General features: G+C 44.0%; 1 protein-coding gene across 9 annotated transcripts; it reads left to right on the top strand.

Moving 5' to 3' along the window:
* Nucleotides 1-2,744: 2,744 nt before the first annotated feature.
* On the top strand, nt 2,745-18,561 carry PTHLH (parathyroid hormone like hormone). Of its 9 annotated transcripts, none has more exons than XM_081005775.1 (5): nt 2,745-2,845; nt 4,243-4,426; nt 6,783-6,910; nt 13,466-13,888; nt 18,186-18,561. In XM_081005775.1, the coding sequence occupies exons 3-5, from the start codon at nt 6,810-6,812 to the stop codon at nt 18,193-18,195; spliced, it is 534 nt and encodes a 177-aa protein (XP_080861901.1). In that variant the 5' UTR covers nt 2,745-2,845; nt 4,243-4,426; nt 6,783-6,809; the 3' UTR covers nt 18,196-18,561. The 9 variants fall into 9 exon arrangements, with proteins under 9 accessions (XP_080861901.1, XP_080861905.1, XP_080861902.1 ...); XM_081005776.1 differs by having other exon boundaries at nt 2,766-2,854; XM_081005779.1 differs by lacking the exon at nt 4,243-4,426 and having other exon boundaries at nt 2,749-2,845.
* Nucleotides 18,562-18,783: the final 222 nt, after the last annotated feature.

The raw sequence follows: 18,783 nt of genomic DNA, 5'->3' as shown, positions 1-18,783 counted from the left end.
CTTAGTATAAAAGATGATTATACAATTTAACCAAATTGACCCATCTGACAATACGTTTATTGCATATTAAACTATATCTACTATATAAAATAAAATTACAATGTTCAGACTTTTCTACATAACAAGGAATTAATACATCAAAAACTGAAGACTAACAAATATTTGAGCCAAAGACAAACCTGATGTCATGAATGGAAAGTACTCATTATATCACTACCAGGGGTGCCAACCTGAATAAAATGTGTGTGGGGGGGGAGGTAAGCCCTGCCCCACATAATTGATCACATGACACAGTGCACACACAGTACTTGAATGGCAATGCCCATTCTAGGTATTGACGACATTCATTTATGTGCTCTACTAAATCTTTTCCTTTCCAAATCATTTTATTGGTTATTGGGGTAATGCAAAAAAGCAGAAAATTTATATTAAAATGTTAGGCTTGACAAAATGCCTACCTTCATAGTCTGCCAATTTACCTGTTCAAACTGCTAGCCACTGGGATGGGGAATGAATTAGCTGAACAGATTTCTCTTTTCCAGAGAAGCAATTGTCAGCCACACCACACATTTTATTTAATCTGAACCCAATAAATGTTCAGTATTTAGATGTGAGAACAAGATGTATACGCAGGAGTTTTAAAAATTGCCACATACAGTTTACAGCAATACATATGGTTTTAGCTAATCTGGATTATGGACACTCTGATACTAAATCCGTACTTGTCCAAACCTGACCTAGATGACAGAGTCCCAAGGTATTTCAGAGGTTCCTCTTGCTCCTGTTGGCTTTTTCCGAACACTGGAATGTCAAAGCGCAAGCCACTTCACTTCCCACCCAGTTAATCAGAATCTTATGCAAGCCAGTTGCAAGTGTGTTCCTTTCTGCTGGAGGTGAGGTGACAACAACAAAAGGAAGGTATTTCTGTTTTTAGTGAATCTGGATTAGGGACACCCTGATTTTAAATCTGTGCTTCTACAAACCTGGGCAGCAATGTGAGAAACCTTTATTAGGACCAACCAAAATGTCACAAAATAGTGAGCAAGCTTTTGAGTTCTCCAGAACTCTTAATCAGGCTAGATATTAAGCAAAGTGGAGCAGGGTTGAAGCTGGCTTGTTCATTGGTGTGTATTGGTCACAGATAGCATGTAGGAAGAAGTTGCAGACTTAGTTGGATTAGGCTCTTCTGGGCATTATGCAGTTTTCAAGTGACACCAAGAGATGACTGGACAAAGAAATTCTGATTCCTGCATATAAAATTCTGCCATGGACTACAACTAGAGACCAGACTGACCAATAGTGGTAAAGCTGGATGAATACAAGTGGGTGGCTATAATGGGAAGTATTAGACAAAGCAGATCACCTGCTGATCAGGAGCATACCCTGGTATTTAAAAGCGGGGGTGATCTGTGGCCTTACAAATTTTCCTGGTCTGTCTATCTATATCTATCTATCTATCTATCATCTATCTATCTATCGATATCTATCGATATCTATCTATATCTATCTATCTATCTATCTATCTATCTATCTATCATCTATCTATCATCTACCTATCTCTCTATCATCTATCTATATCTATCATCTATCTATCTATCTATCTATCTATCATCTATCTATCATCTATCATCTATCTATCTATCTACATATCAGCTATCTATTTGCTTTTCATCATAAGATCTCAGAGCCATCTAGATCTCCCACCATTAGCCATGGTTCCCACATGATCTAAAACAAGATAATATAATGCTGTAGACTTTGCATCCATTCTCCCAAATAGGTTGCTCCAGATACAGTGGTACCTTGGTTTGCAAACTCTGGTTTGCGTACATTTTGGATTACAAACACATCAAACCCGGAAGTGCGTGTCCCGGTTTGCAAACTTTTTTTGGATTACAACCTTTTCTTCTTCTTTTTTTTGGATTACAAACAAATTTTGGGGGGAGGCCCCATTGGAGAAAGCGCGCCTTGGGTTACAACCTGTTTTGGTTTACAAACGGACCTCCGGAACAGATTATGGTTGTAAACCAAGGTACCACTGTATATAACTGAGGATACCAAAGTGCCTTGGGGGTGCAGGGGATCTGTGGAACAAATGTCTACACCCCTAGCCCCAAGAGGCTTTTGTGTATAAACAGCTTTATCATTGTACCATCAGAAAAGATATCTGGAAGGAAGGAAGGAAGGAAGGAAGGAAGGAAGGGGGTTACCACTTGCTATGACCAGGAGAGAAACTTCCTGGACTGCAACCACCATGGACAGCTCACTGGATTGAACCAGCCAGTCCAAAGCATCAAGTGCCTTGGAGTCACAACCCGATTCTGTGTTTTATCCCTCTGGAGTTCTGCCACGCTCCACAGTCTACACACCCAAAGCAAATGCCAGCAGCATTCACCATGGAGCTATATATAGAAGGAACAGGCTTTATGAATTAAATAACTGAATCCTTGCCCTCCTCAACATGGAAAGTCAATCTACTATTAGACACACAGAGAGACTACTAGATTCTTAGAACCAGGCAGCAGGTTTGGCACAACACACTTCACTCTCTTTGTGTGTTTTAACCTAAATTCTTACAGGCATCCAGCCAAAAAAGTATGTTACATGAAAACTGCTGCAACAATTCATAAGTGGAAGAAGCTGCATCAAGTGAAGCTATCCAGTTCAACCCACCTGTTCATAGTTTAGTAGTATCAGGAAGTGTCTGGGCAGGGAGAAAAAGAGGGAGGTGCACTGCTCCTGATTACAGGAACACAGGAAACAAGAGGATGATCAGACAGGACACCTACGTGGGAGAATCCACTTCCTAGCAGGCTGGATGGATCATCAAGAGATTTGACAATAGGTGGGTGAGGTGAGTTACACAGTGGGGGTGGGGCAGAATTGTACAGGAAATTTGTAAGACACTTTGCCTGCTGAATAGTGCTTTGGAAGTCACTGGTGTGCAAACACCAGTTGAAATGTTACTGGCCTGGGTTCAAAGTCCAGAAAGACACCTTTCTGGAGAACCCTCATAGAGCTGTAAAGGCCACAGCTCCCAGCCCATTCATTTGGCAGTAGAAGTTCCACTGAGACTTCATATCCTGGAAGAAGAGCCGCTTGGCTATTCCGGAAGTCAAATGTCCAGCTGAAGGAGGAAGAAGAGGACAGGAGCACTGATGCGTATGCATACTAGGGTGAGGCTGGGGAGCAGGAACAGAGAAACAAAAAACACCCTAGGGGGGGAAGCGGGTGCACTTTGAATCCTTTGTCAGACTTTGCTGGGGCAAACAAAAGTAGGAGCTCTTCCAGCCCGCGGATATTAAGGGAGCCCCAGCCCACCCCCTGAGTCAGACAACAGAAGCGCTGGGCTGGTGGCTCCTCGAAATCCTTCAGGCGCTTTTCCTAGCTAGGTCTGCTGACACGCGCGCCTCCGCCACCATTCTTCATCCACTCCCTACGCGTATATAACCGTTTTACCCCAGGAAAAAAAGCTCCAGGGCTCATTTCTCACATTCTTCAGCCCAAGACGTGAGGTCGGCTCTCAAAACGCACAAACAAGGCGTTCGGAAGCGAAGGGTTTAAAAGCGCAGGAGTGCGATCAGATAAGAAGCGCCTTCTGAAGGTCTGGCCTCCTGGCGCGGCAGGCAGAGGAGCATTTCTCTCCAGGAACCCCTTCTTGCGGAAGAGACGCCGGCAGCAGGGGCCAAAAGCCGGGGCAGCGGGGCAGCAACCGCCTCAGCTCCGCTCCTCCAGGGCATTTTGGGAACAGCTGTGATGGAAGGGAAAGGAGCCAGCGGGGCAGCAGGAATTCCAGAGGGATGCAATGGCAGGAAGTTGACGGTGCGGGAAGGAGCCCGGACTGGGATGCCTCACGGCTCCGGCATGCGTGTGTAGGTGTCCCGCGGGCCAATGGCGACGAGAGGAGGCGAGCAGGAACTCCCTCTCCCCTCCATTTGCTGGAGGGCGCGATGGGGCGGTCGCCGTCCAACCAGATGGGGCTCTGGGGCCCCGTCCAGCCAGCCCTCCCGGGGCCGCGTCATGCCCAGGCCCATTCGCATCACATGCTCCCTCGAGGGCAGAAAGAAAAAAGGGGTTCTCCCATCCCCACCCCGTTTCCGTATAGCTATATATAAGGCGAATCCCTCTCTGTTCCTCCAGTGACACAAAGAGTCAGAGAAAAGGAAGCACCTGCTCCTATTATCTTATTTTAATTTTATTTGCATTCTGTTCATTTCTCCCATGCAAAATAAAAACTCCTAGGTTTGGATTACTGGAGCTGGAAGGGGAGAGAGAGATTCCCTCTCCTGTGACTGGCTTGCTTTCTAGGGTGGAAAGGAGGGGAGAGAGACAAAATAAATTCTGGAAGCGACCGCTGAGAAAACCAACTTTGTCTTGGCCAGGCTGATCTCTGAGAAGGCGAAGAGGAGAAGCGCTCAAGGAAAAGGTGAAGTAATGAATTCTGGGGGAACTTCAGTTTTCCAAGTCTTTTTACACCAACTGTTTGTTTTTCCTAAGTCTGTAATGAGTGGGTCGGCAGCCCCACAGAAGATCTCTGGTGGTTTTCAGAGAGCAGCATTTCCTGGGCAATGCAGAGAAAAGAAATCCGAGGACCGGTTGATTTGTGCATTTGCCTCTGTTTGAATTGGCTGAGCAAGAGGCAGTTTGGAGCAGGGTAGCCCTGCCGCCTCTTTCAAAATCCCAAACAAATCCTGGGCTTCACCTGATTTGTTATCTCTAGTTGGGGGAATTTGGTGTATTTCAAATATCTCATTGTTACACTGGAGGCAGGCTTGTGATGTAGTCCTAGAATCATAGAATGGTAAGATTTGGAAGGGAATCTTTGGCCCAGTGTGGGGCTCGAACCCAAGACCCTCAAGATCTACTGACTGAGCTGTCGGGAAAGAAGTTCCCAGGATTGGGTGCGTGTTGGATGGTGGGGATGAAGACTCCTACTGGGAAAATGTGCCCATTAAACTTCCCCATAAGCAGGAGGCGGGTCCATTCTTCCAAGTTCCATTGAACTAAATGGCGTGACTCCCATTCATTCCAATGGGGCTGGTGAAGGAGCAGAAGCAGCGGTACTGAAGGAAGGGGACTGGGCAGGGGAGGCCGGCCCAAGACATTTGGGCCAAAAGGGCACCAGGGAAGCTCGGCCCTGAAAGACTGGCCGCATGTCGGGATCTGCTGCCTGATAGGCCCGCTCCCCTTGCTCGGCAGGGCGCCTGGGGCGCATCCCAGGAACCAAGGCGGACAAGTTCCGCCCGGCTCTGCCCAAGGCCGCCGGGTTGGGCGCTTCCAGGCCGGGCCGGCAGGATCCGCCGGGCCTTGCTCCCGAGGAGCAACTTCACTCAGCCCTTCTTTCGGGGGGAGGTGGAGAAATGCCCTTCGGGGCTTCGCCCCAGGCGCCAGGCCCACTCCCTCGAAAGCCTCTCGTCAGCCGGCTCGCCCGCTCCGGGGTCGGACAGTCCCTGGCCTTCGCCTGATCGGAACCCGCGACCCGCAGCCTCGCTCTTCTTCTTCGCATCTCCAGCAGCTCCGCCGAGCCACGAGGGCGGGCCCGGGGTTCTCTCTCGACCGCGCCTTGGTCCCCGCCGTCGGGCCGCCGGCTCTTCTTGGGGACTCCGGCGAGCGCGAGCCCTTTCTCACGCGCGAAGGCGCTTCGCCGCTGCTGCCGCCTCCTCCTCCCGCGGGGGACACGACGCGGAGCTTGGCGGCGCCTCTGGCGGAGGAGCCCCCGCCCGGGCCGGGCGCCCTCGGCGCCAGGTCGCCCCGTCGGAACTGGGCCTCGGGGAGGTGGGGAGGAGGAAGGGCCGCGGGGCGGACGGCGCCCCCTCGGCCTCCCCTCCTCGCCCCAATCCCAGCGGCGAGGGGGGCTGCGGAAGCCGCTTCGACACCTGCGGCGGAATGAGGCCGGGAGACCTCGGAGGACAGAAGGACTCTAGGCTCGCTCTGGCTCGTGTGAAATGTTCCCCGCGCAAGTAGAGAACCCTCGCTGCGCGTAGAAATGTAGCGCCTCAGGGACCCTGATGGATTTTCTGCTTGCGGGGAGGTTAGTTTGAAATGCGATCTGCTCCTCCTCGCGACACGGAAAGGCACGCTCCATTCAGCTGCCTTCGAAGAGAAGTAGCGCCCCGTCCCTCACGGCCGATTTCGCATCCCACGAGCTCCGGGACCCAGAGGATCTTGCTGGCGGGCGGGCGGGCGGGCGCTCTTCCGCCAAGGGTGGGGCTCGCCGCCCGCCGGCAGCGCTGGGGTCTCGGCCCATGTTCCTCGGGCGCCATCTCTTTGCAAAATGCCTCCTCCTCCTCCTCCTCCTCCTCCAGCAGGTTTCCCAGAGGCGGCTGCTCTCCCCGCTGCCTCCCTCCTCCCTTTCGTCGCGCTCGGCGGGTGTGCGCGCACCAGGACTCAGGGTGCGGGTGCATGTTAGAAAGTACTGTAAGCAGAGACGACAACTTGCCGGAAGCTCCTGACCTGAACCTCGATTTCTAGGTACTTTGCCGACGGAGGATGCGTGACTTTCTCTCTCGGAGAGGAAAGGAAAGCGGCTGCAGTTCTTGAAGGACGCGACCCCCTGCCCAGTGCAGGGCTGTCCTGGGACGCAGAATCCTTGGTTCTGTTGCCCACCTAGGCACTCGGCTTGCTTTCAGCTCAGAAGATTGCTCTGGATTTTGTGTGTGTGTGGCGGGGTGGGGTAGGGACGAAGTGGGGAATCCACGCGTGGGACCTCCGTCTCCGCTTCAAAGCGCGTCTCACGCACCCACGCGCTTAGGAGCAAAAACTTATCGTGTCTTCCTTCGCAGGTTCCAAAGACTCACAGCAAAGCGACGATGTTCCCCAGGCTCTTTCACCAGTGGAGTTTCCTGGTTTTTCTATTGAGTTACTGTGTACCCTCCTCTGAGAGATCGCTGGAAGGGAATAGCCGCAGACTGTAAGTTCCAGTTTGATCTTCCTCTCCTCTATCATTACAATTGGAGTGGTTGGGGAGGGAATTTTGATACAGCAACAGCTCTGATCTCCTCTTTCTAACAGTGGCATTTCAGCTTTTCACAGGGGAAAGTGCCTGAAACGTCTTAAACCAGCTGCTTATGAAGTCATTGGTCAGGGATACAGATTTTATTCAACCTTTAAAGAATAATAGCAATAAGGACAAGTTTAATTTTAGAAAAATAACAGATAAGGAACTATCTCTTTCACTGCTTCCAGTTTTTTTAAAAGTGATGCTGGTTCTCTATATGCACAGGAAGATATTTTTCAAAGTGTGATTATGAAGACTGTTTGGGGACAGCATAATATTTGGAAGAGTTGAGAACAGTGATGGGGTTGGGGAGAATCTCACTCAGTGATTCTTGGCAATGCATAAGAGGAACAATTGCTGTCCTTAAAGGACACAGGGTGGGTGGGGAGCAGAGCCTCACTTGTGTACAATTACAAATATACACACAGACAGTATTCATATTACAGGAATGCTACAATAGCAGACACACTACAGACTTCAGATGTGGAAAATGGGGCTATAGGCATGTTGGCCTAGGTCCCAGCTACACTGTGGGAGTAGACACTTATATCACAGACATTGCCTTCGCCCACCTTGGTATCGTGACAGTTAACATTAACTTTCTGGTCCAGAGTTAAATATCTGATTTAGTGAGAGTTTTGAGATAAGAGAATCTGAGAAAGAACCCAAAACATGTATGCTCCCCCACTGCCCCCATGTCTATTAATATGAATCATATGCCTGCATATGTAAACAAAACAGAGAAACCACCCGTGTCATTAATCCCACACTGTGGTTACGAACTAATGATCAATAGATTTCTAGTTACTTAAGATCCTGATCCTGAAATCTCTTTATGCTGGTTTAATTATTCGGAAGGGGAGTGTCCAATAAGTTCAGAAGCCAAGTATAAACCAACAATTTTAGGAAACCATATATTCCATAAACTTAGAAGTAACAGTGCTGCTTATTAGCTTTACGCTGTTTTACTGCTTTTATTTCTGTTTTTAGGCTCTATTTTTATATTAGTGATTGATGTTTCTGGGGGTGGCATTTATATGTCTAAGGGACTTGCCTGATGCAGTACATTGATTGCTGGGATTACTAATAATAAATCCATTCAAATTTGGTTGGAAAATGCATGCATGAACTTTGTCCCAAAATGCAATCTTTAAACCTCCTTGAGCAATGTGGGTAGAGAACACTGTCCTGAAGATAAAGCTAAAGGACATTCTCTTCCCCTTGTTAACACTAGTCACTAGTTACGTCTTTTATTTGGAAATGCTGTGTGGTATTCAGCTAGGTTTTACTCAGATTGGGCATATTAAAATTAATGGACCCAACTTTGACATGTTCATTAATTTCAGTTGATCTGCTATGAGTAAAACTAAGTTGAACGCCACCCCATGCTTCTCACCACAGCTAATAAGAAAATCCATGTTTGGATTTGTGTTGAGCCTTTCCCTTGGAACCAGTTCTATATATCTTTCTATTAATCAGGGCTCCCTTTCTTCTGAGGCAATGCTCCCCACCACAAATCTCTGATTATTCCCTCTCCACTAAATGTTACCAAGGCAAAATTCACAGTCACACACCCCTTGGTGCTAACCCAGACTGAGTCACTGTGTGTGAAGCGATATTCCTGAACAAAGCCCACAAACAACAACAGCCTGCCATATTACAAAGAACAGCTGTTTTGAGTTGATTGGTAACTTAGTTTGGTAGGCTATATACTGAACGCAGCAAGCTGCCAAAAACAGATTTGGTCCCAAAGACCATAGCCTCTGCCTGTCCTATAGTGCTAACTCCAAGCCAACCTCCAACTGTGGAATGAAAGAGTAAATTGTGGAAGAGGGGCTTCACAGGAGTCTGTAAACATGAGAATGCCACCAAACCCACAAAGTACCTTACAGATCAGTAAACATTCTAGTGATAGAAAGTTTCTTGGCATGTATTTTCCTAAAGACTCCAGGAGGAGAAGGCAAACTGCAGTTACGAGAAGCGAGCTTTTTGGAGGCAGTGAAAGAGAAATTGGGCCAGGACGACTGTTTGAAGTTATGGTGATCAAGACATCAGGAGTGGACACTTTTCTAATGATGACTGGTTAACCATTTTTCCTTTGGGGATTAGCAGTTTAACCCAGCCAGTGTGTTTATGATGCTGAATTCATAGCAGTCAGTACTGTGTACATGAGATTGAATGATAGCTCTGTGAATGCGGCATACAATGTATACAGTAATTTGTGTGGGTACTTCTGGGCAGCGAGAAACCATAAGCTCTCAACTCTTCTCTCAAAATTGCTTACCACATGTTAGCATTGCATTAACTGCATCTGGTTTGGGGTCAGAATTCTTTCATTTAACATGGCTTGCAGGCTGGAAGGGATCTCTAGTGCGTTATCCTAATAATTTCAAAATCTTCAATCTTTCTGTTTTTAGGAACTCAACAAGTAATCTACCCCAGTGATTAGGCACACATGAAAAGTTTAATAGTTTAATCTTTTCCCAGTCCATACAGTTACATGGAATGGGAGAAATAATTACATTTCCTATAGCCTGTGTTATGGTTCTATTATTTATATTTATATTTATATTATTATTTAAATGACATCATTTACTAGGGCCTTCCCAAGATGTTCTGGTTCCTGCTGTATTGGGGTGCGTTTTTTAAAGAGTGTGGGATGACCTTTCTCCCCACCACTTTCCCTTTTTGGTCACAGATTACTACAGTCATACCTCGGGATGAATACGCTTCAGGTTAAGCATTTTCGGGTTGCACTCTACAGCGACCTGGAAGTAATGGAGCGCGTTACTTCTGGGTTTCGCCGCTCGCGCATGTGCAGACACTCAAAATGATGTCACACACATGCGCGGAAGTGGTGAAACGTGACACTTGCAGACGCGGGTTGCGTTCGCTTCAGGATGCGAACAGGGCTCCGAAATGGATCCTGTTCACATCCAGAGGTACCACTGTATTCCTCAGAAGCATTTACAGTAGCGGCCTACACATTGGTTCAACACACTGAATGGTTATTTTAAAACAATTAACTGGGTCCATGAACTATGTGAATGCACATGAATGTCAATCTAATATAAATGCACAGAGGCAAGCTGTGCATTATTATTATTTTACTTTAACGGGGGGGGGTGCATGCATGCATCTCTCACATACATCATTTAACTACCGGTAAATTACACGAGAAGGGGTGGGGGCGGAGAGATGAGAGTTGGAGAGACCAAGGTGGAGCAAGGTGAATTCTTCTCATTTATTTGGACGGGTCAGCCAGGCTTTTGGCTTCTAAATTTTTAATAAAGTACCTAATTGTTTGGATTGTTAAGAAGGGAGAAGCATCCTGAGAAATTCTGAAAGCACTGCAAGATATGTCGCTTTGGACAGACTGGCAAATATGATAAAAATAGTAGCTAAGAACTAACTGGACCTTCATAGGTCCCTTTAACACTGCAATTTTAATGGTACATGTTTTAGTGCAGTGTATCAGGCTTGAGGTACATGCCTTCTCTTCAACCCTTTTGCCTTCCCATGAATCTACATGTTTTGTTTGTTTTTAGGTTCATGAGTGTGCTTCTAATGTTAGTAGCTTGCAGTGTTTGAAGTGACCTTTAAGTGAAGGGACTTCCACACTATAACTAAGCTATTGCAGTTTATGAGCTAGAATCACATAGAGTTTTATCAGGCCTGTATAAACCATTTTAGTTAGTGTGAGAGGTGTTACACTTTGGTAACATCAACAAGGTGTCAATTAGTACAAATAACTTTCATTAAAATGCTAAAACTGACTGTATCAATGGGATCCCCAAGCACTTGGCAATGAGCACATACAAAGTCAAGTCTGATTGCCACTGAAGACACTGTTTTTCCACTGACAGTCTCATCTAGCTCTGTTGCTGCCAGGGACTTCCTAGTTTGGAGCTCAGCCTCTTAGCCACTAAGGCTACAACCACTCTAAAGATCAGGCCAGAGCAAATACCACAGGCAAGACCTTGTTATAAACCTTGACACAACTCTTTTAAATGAAGTTACTCCACACGTGCAAGTCATCAAGTGCTGAGGAATCAAGTTTTGAGAAATGAATAAATGAACATCAATCCAAGTGGCGATGGGGTGGTAATAACATTTCATGTTGGTATTTAAGACCTCTTGACCTCTGCATGTTACACAGAGAAATGCCGGTCTCTACATTCAAAATACAGTGGTACCTCGGGTTACATACACTTCAGGTTACATACCCTTCAGGTTACAGACTCCACTAACCCAGAAATATTACCTCAGGTTAAGAACTTTGCTTCAGGATGAGAACAGAAATCATGCAGCAGTGGTGCAGCGGCAGCAGGAGGCCCCATTAGCTAAAGTGGTGTTTCAGGTTAAGAACAGACCTCCAGAACAAATTAAGTTCTTGACTCGAGGTACCACTGTAGTCTCTATGGAGATCAATGCATCAGGCAGCAAGTTGATATATGGTTCTCATTGCTGCCATGTTTCTCGATAAAATACATCAACATGCCTACCTCATTAAGAAACAGAGTAGTGACATCCATTGACTTGACCAATAGGAGTCCCCTCATTTATAATATGATATAATATGTTTGTGCAATAACCATGTGAATGCCTCAGCGCATTCCACTACTAGCAGACTGGAAGGACAGCTACTTGTGGCACCTTTGGGATCTACAATCCCACTTCCCATTTTCCCCTGTGCAGTTCACAATGCATCCACCTTACCCTGAGGCAGAAACACACATTTTCCCATAGTTAATTACTTCCCAGGCAACGCTTAGATCACTTGTTGGATCACAATATGGTTTCTGTGGACCACATTTTCTTAACTCCCTTGTTATTCCAGTCTGCACTCTTGCAAAATGCCTGGTTAAACCATTGCTTAAGTAGCCCAGAATTGAGGAAGCTGAGAAAATGTGATATAGACTGCTCTTGTTGTATAAAACAGTAGTTTAGGAAAGTATTATGTACATAGAAACAAATTAAGAGTGCCTAACAGGATGGGTGCTGCTGAGGAAAAGTGGTTAATAGAGAATATAAGACTGAGGCATTGAGTAAATCTCCTGACATCTAGGCTAGCTTGGAGCATGTATGCCAAGAAACCGTATTCTACATGAGAGATGAACAGCAGACCAAATATTGCCTTCAAATCACTCATCATCCAAAGTTGTTTTATTCAGTCCCTAGTAGTGCTACTAGATTATAATCAAGAGATGGTAAGTGGTTTGCCAATGGCTTAACTTCAAAGGAAAATAAAAAGGCATTTTTTTCAAGTGGAAAGAAAGAGCTAACCCATGTGGCAACTGCCTCCAGATTTTCACATAATGCTCTGTCTATAGCTGGGTGCATGTGCACCATGCATAAAATTGTTCTTGCTGCTCCATAAATTTATTATGGGGCCTGACCAATGATGAGGTTGATTCATTTGGCAGCATACACTTTTGAGTCACAGACTACCACCTGAAGAGTAGAATGCCCCAGAGAACATATAAGTTGGTCATCCTGTTCCAGTAATTGAAAATCATAAAAACAGGTTGATACATCCTCAGCACATGGTCTCCTTTGCATCATGTTCTGGTGACACAGTTCTTCACCAAGTACTTGTTCAATCTATGTACAAAAAACATCCCCATACTTTAGACAGGGAAGGGGCTTGCACACCACAAGTCAACAAAGCATCTCCACTGAGAGAACAAATATGTCAGAGTCGAAGGCAAGGCCCTATAATTAATCTATTCATAAAAGGTGTAGAACATTAATTTCTTTTAAACTAAAGGAAGTTCCTATCTCAGAAATCCATGCATGATGCATTTGCATAAGAATTTGCATTTCTAAGGACCCATTTTGATATTACAGCAGTGGAGTTGCTGCTGCAATGTGTCTCTTCCCTGGGCTACTCTGGTGACATCAGAAGGATGAGGTCACTTGGGAAAAGGCCACGACAGAGCTTCACAACATCCCAGCATTGTTCTTCCTGAAAATTAGAATAATGCTGGTATGGAAATGAGTCATGCTAAATCTTGCCACCCCCACATGATCTCAGACTTCTCATGCTACCAGAGTGGTGCAGGAAGGAGACATTTTCCACTGGTCCATATCATAAAGTTTATGTCAGAAGACACCCTGACACAAGACTGCTTTGGGGATAATCTGTTTGGAAATATTTGCCCGTATTAAGTCAAAGAATGCAAAAGCTGAATTTTTATTCCCCTACAATACATTATGCCCATGTCTTTTGCAACTTTATGTGGTTGTCTTTGATAGCTAAGACTGCTCAATAGGTCGAGTGTAAGATAATTCGCAAATTATTTCAATTTTAGATCTTCTATTTCTGTAAGGAAAAGTGAACCAAAAGTAGCTCATAAATGCTTTAGAGGTGGAAGGTTTCACTCTACCCAGAAAGGAATAGATTTGGCTAAACTGATTTAGCAACATTTCTTTTTTTATTGAAGTGTGGATTTGCTTTTTTTCAAGCAGCAAAAGGACAGTATCAGAATACCAGCTGTTGCACGATAAAGGAAAGTCTTTGCAAGATATTCGAAGACGAAACTTCCTGCAAAATTTAATTGAAGGGGTTAACACAGCCGAGATCCGGGCTATGTCAGAGGTATCACCAAACCCTAAACCTGCCACCATCGCAAAGAATTATGCTGTCCGGTTTGGCAGTGAAGATGAAGGCAAGTGCCTGACTCAAGAGACCAACAAAGCCCAGACGTACAAAGAGCAACCTCCTAAGGCTCCAGGAAAGAAAAAGAAAGGAAAGCCCGGGAAACGTAAAGAGCAAGAGAAGAAAAAAAGGAGGATTCGTTCAGCCTGGCTCAGCTCAAGATGGTCTGGAAGTGGAATGACACAGATCCCCCTATTGGACATCTTTGGAACTACACATATCAATACAAGGTAATGCTCTTCAGCCTTAATGCAGAAGGTAAGAATTTAAATGTCCAGGGTCTACCCAAGACAATAGGATGCCTAAAGTGGAAAAGTCAAATGGTAATCAACATGGGCAGAATGCGTTGCAAAGTTCTCCTATGCAATTCCATTGATGCAAACTGGAGATGTGCAAGGGAGTCTGGTTCTTGGATTGAAGGAGAAATAAATGATGTTGAAAATGTGCTGTTTCCAGCAGTTATACCTTGCCTCATAGTATGACTGTCTCTAATCCCTATTTTGTCTACATCACTTAGAGGGTGAAAATTATTAAGCTACTTCCTCTTCTACAAGAGCAGTAGCTCCCCACTTCTTTAAGGTAATTTGGTTGTTTTAAGCTACCAAGATAAATGTCTTCCTTTTGGAGATACAGTCATACCTCTGGTTACATACTTAATTCGTTCCGGAGGTCTGTTCTTAACCTGAAACTGTTCTTAACCTGAAGCACCACTTTAGCTAATGGGGCCTCCCACTGCTGCCGTGCTGCCACTGCACGATTTCTGTTCTCATCCTGAAGTAAAGTTCTTAACCCGAGGTACCATTTCTGGGTTAGCGGAGTCTGTAACCTGAAGCGTATGTAATCCGAGGTACCATTGCAGGGAGAGGGGCAGCAAATCAGTGTTTGCCTTTGAGTCAGTTCCTCAGTAGCAAAGTTACCGTATTTTTCGCTCTATAAGACGCACCAGACCACAAGACGCACCTATTTTTTGGAGGTGGAAAACAAGGAAAAAAATATTCTTAATCTCAGAAGCCAGAACAGCAAGAGGGATCGCTGCGCAGTGAAAGCAGCAATCCCACCTGCTGTTCTGGCTTCTGGGATAGCTGCGCAGCCTGCATTCGCTCCATAAGACGCACAGACATTTCCCCTTACTTTTTAGGAGGGAAAAAGTGAGTCTTATAGAGCAAAAAATACGGTACCTGGACAAAACTCCAAGCTCTTAGATCCCTCTTTAAGGAATTAGTAACTACGTAACAACTATATTTACTAGTCCTTGGAGGCGGGCAAATTAATTTCAGAGAGATTTGTATTTGTGCTAGGGAAAATCAAGCCCTTTACAACTTCTGCACAGTTTAAAAATGCAACACGGTTTTTCTATAATGAGAGGCGTTTCAAATTTTAGGATTATGAGATGATAGTCTACCTTATATCTTTCACAGATATAAAAAGTAAGCTATGTTCCCCCCCCCTTGTCTTTAACAATTTACACCATTTTTTAAAAAAGAAAAAACCTCACTGTTTGTATCCTTAGGGGAGAACATGGAAAGTTTCTCTTAGTAATATCTGCTAACACCAGCCAGCCTTTCTGCCATAATATTTTCCCTGTCATTAGGACTTGTTAGTTCAGTTCCAATTTTGCTGCCAGCTTGTCAAACAATTACACTGCTGCTGAAAAATGTGGAGCATTGCCCCGGGGGTAGAGAAACATGTTTCTCTCATGTATGACAAGCTTCTTTAAAAAGAGTAAGTTTAAGAACTGCAACTTTACACAGATTCCATATCATCATTTTCTGAAAGAATTGTGAAAGCTCTCATTCTTTCACTCCCCTTTAACTCAAAAAAAAATATAGTGATTTTTATTTCACCCAAAGATTTCAGGATTAAGCATTGCAATATGGAAATTCTAAACATGCTTACTCTGAAATTCAAAAGAGTTCAACAGGATTTGCTCTCTAACAGGTGTGCTTTTTAGGATTGAATCTTATTTTCTTACATTTGTAACCTACCTTTCTTCCAACGGTCTCAAAACAAAGAGCATGGAGTCATCCCTTTTTAGCTAGTATATAGACTATTGACTTATTTGTAATATTAGACACTCAGTTTGCAGCAACAGGCAAATTTAACCACTATTTATATACTCCTGACACAAGCATTACTAGTCTCCTGTAAATATGTGGAAACGTAATAAACAGAGGAGGCACCAGACCACAAGATGCACCTAGTTTTTGGAGGAGGAAAACAAGAAAAAAAGTATTCTGAATCTCAGAAGCCAGAACAGCAAGAGGGATCACTGCGCAGTGAAAGCAGCAATCCCTCTTTCTGTTCTGGCTTCTGGGATAGCTGCGCAGCCTGCATTCGCTCCATAAGACGCACAGACATTTCCCCTTACTTTTTAGGAGGGAAAAAGTGAGTCTTATAGAGCAAAAAATACGGTAATATTTGGGTTCCTGTGTGGGCAACACCTACAGATACACAAGGTGTCACTTTTGTATTATTTGAACTGCAGGACTCAAATATAACTCATGGTCATCCACATGTCAAAATTGGCCTAATCTTCATGTAGACGACTTACTATTCACAATAACCCATTCCCAGAGATTTTCTAAGTTTATTCTTAGGACTTGCATTTCTACCCACATTTGTGTGTGTCTTTTTTTGTGACAGTCTTTTTATTTTATTTTTTTATTTTTTGCTGCCCATGGTAACCATTTTGTCCTAGCACCTACCGAACTTCAACCACTATGAGTACTGGCATCACATTTTTCCCCAAAAGAAAAACTGTCTGCCTGTTTCAGTGGTAAAACAGCCTTCCATTGGTGCAATGTGACTTCCCCTTCTTCTTCTCCTCTCCCCTGCAGCTCCTTTGGACTACCTTTCAGGGGATGCGAGGGATGAAGAAGAAGGGGAGGTTCTGTCACATTCAGTCCACTCATGCGATGTTGGATGTAATCCATTGTGTTATAAATATTTTGCAACATTTGAACCAACATTGCTGCGTCCAAAGGATACCCAAAACGCTCAAAGCGTTTCTAGATTGGGGCTTGTCTCAAAACATTTTTGTTTTCAATATAATAGTTTATGAGTATTATAGAGCCTGTAAGGACTTTGAACACTTGAGATATTTAAAATATATCTTTTAGAAAAGGAAGTGATTAAGCACAAGAGCAAAATCCCTTCTCTGCCAAATAGAATGTAGAATTTCAGCTTCTGAGCTTCCAAAACAGCTTTACCTGATGCAGTGCTAATAAGGTGACAAAAAATGCGTGTTCCCACAATGTTAATCAAGCGACAATCAACCTTAAAGACTGGTAGAACATTTCCAGGAAAAGTGACTTCAGTTATCTTTTCATGATACAACTCTGCTTTCCCCCTCAAATTGCAGATTTTAAAATGCTTTCAATTATTTTCCTCACACACAGTATAAGAGAAATCAAGGTGTGAACTTGTCTTAATATAGTGCAGCCAGCATTCAAAGTGGTTGTTTAATTTGATCAAGGTAGTAAAAAAACCAAAACCTGGACATGATTGTTATTTATACACTCTGAAGAAAGGCGAAAGGTCTTAAGAGGTGCACTTCAGAGTCTAATGCAAAAGGCCATGGCGCTCCAAGCTGAAATTCTCTTCATTCTCCAAAAGAATGAAAGCTTGCATCTGATAACTTGCAATCTGCTTATCACTTCCATGGATTTGTGTGTCTTATGTCAGGATCTTAGGTGAATAAAGAAAGCTGCTTGAGGGCTGATGTGTGAAAATCCTCCAGCTTGGCAGGATGACACAGAAAACCAGGCTACCGCAGCTTTGCCTAATGGTTGTTTGCTCATCTTTAATAAATGGTCACCTAGAACCCACCCCTATTCCTTCATTTGGCTGTTTTGGTTCTTTCTCCCGGTCCTTTCCCCATTTTTCAAGTTGTAAGCCAGTCACTCACCTTGGGGAACACAGCTACAGATGCTGTGCACAGATATCCCCAGAAATGGGAACAGACTTTTCTGAAATATATCTCACGAAAGAGTCAAAGGCAGACTGGAGAATTACAGGTCTGGGCAGAATAAATCTTTGCCCAATGGCCACCCTCAGCAGGAAATGTAAAATAAGTAACAAAGATGGAACAGATCTTGAACAGGATGTCATATGTAGGCTCAAACATAGGAAGCAAAGCTCAACAGGCCTGAATGGAACTTGGCTGCCTAGCCTGGATTTGGAAGGTGGATTTTTCACAATACCTAGTTTTAGATTTGTTTTAGTAGCACTATATTAAATTGTGATTAAAATGTGATGCATTGCTAATGACTGTGCATTGAGGGAGGGGGTCTCAGGAGAGACCCAGCTGCAAAGGATCAGCTACTTGGAATTGATCTCTAATACTTCACATTGCTAGTTTCATAGTACTGAAAACCATGCACAGTAGAGACTGAACAACAAAAAATCCAGAGTTGTTCATCATCTCTTCCAACAGGCACACCCTGTTGTGAGACTATAAATGTTGTGTCCAATTATTTTGTATGGGAAAATATTAATTCCCCCCATTTCTCTTCTCTTTCTTTGCAGGAGGCGTTGACATCGTCAGCTGAGATTTTTGGAAAACACACTGCAGTATTCTGTAATAGTCAACATATGGAAAGTGTTAGAAGTATTTATTATCTGTAAATATTGTAAATGTATCAGAATAAAACGTTGGCCACAGATGCTCTCCAAAACTGCACATTTGAACATTGTGAATATTGGGAGATTCTTTTTGTGCAAAGACAATTCTTGTTGTCCATTTACCATAATTTATTTTGTTGAATGATGTATTTATTTCCATGAACGTTTATCTTGGTGCTGCTGACTTTCTATAATTTTTGTAACATAATGCACTTTAGATATACATTATGTCTTTTGTTGATACGACATAAATAAATGGTTCCTTTTTTATTGGTTTTAATGAGTTGCCCAAGTACAGTTGTTTAAAAAACAAACAAATCTTCCACGCATGTATAAAAGGCGGTATTTTTACATTTATTTTTTTTAAAAAAGGCCAATAAAATATAATGTAGTTAAAATCATATCATGACTCAGAGGAAGAAGTGTGTCCTCTTAAGATCTCAAGGACAAGGAACAATCATTTCCCCCTTTGCGGCATCTGAAAATAGTCTTCAAACCTAAT

This window comes from Podarcis pityusensis, assembly GCF_964106645.2.
Source record: "Podarcis pityusensis genome assembly, chromosome: 5".
NCBI classification, from domain to species: domain Eukaryota; kingdom Metazoa; phylum Chordata; class Lepidosauria; order Squamata; family Lacertidae; genus Podarcis; species Podarcis pityusensis.
Note: the sequence above shows the minus strand (reverse complement) of the source record. Positions and strands in the feature narration are given on the sequence as shown.

Coding starts and splice junctions, on each gene's coding strand:
- PTHLH (XM_081005775.1), top strand. CDS start 6,810: ATGTTCCCCAGGCTCTTTCACCAGTGGAGTTTCCTGGTTTTTCTATTG. Junction 6,911..13,465: donor GAAGGGAATAGCCGCAGACT/GTAAGTTCCAGT, acceptor CTTTTTTTCAAG/CAGCAAAAGGACAGTATCAG.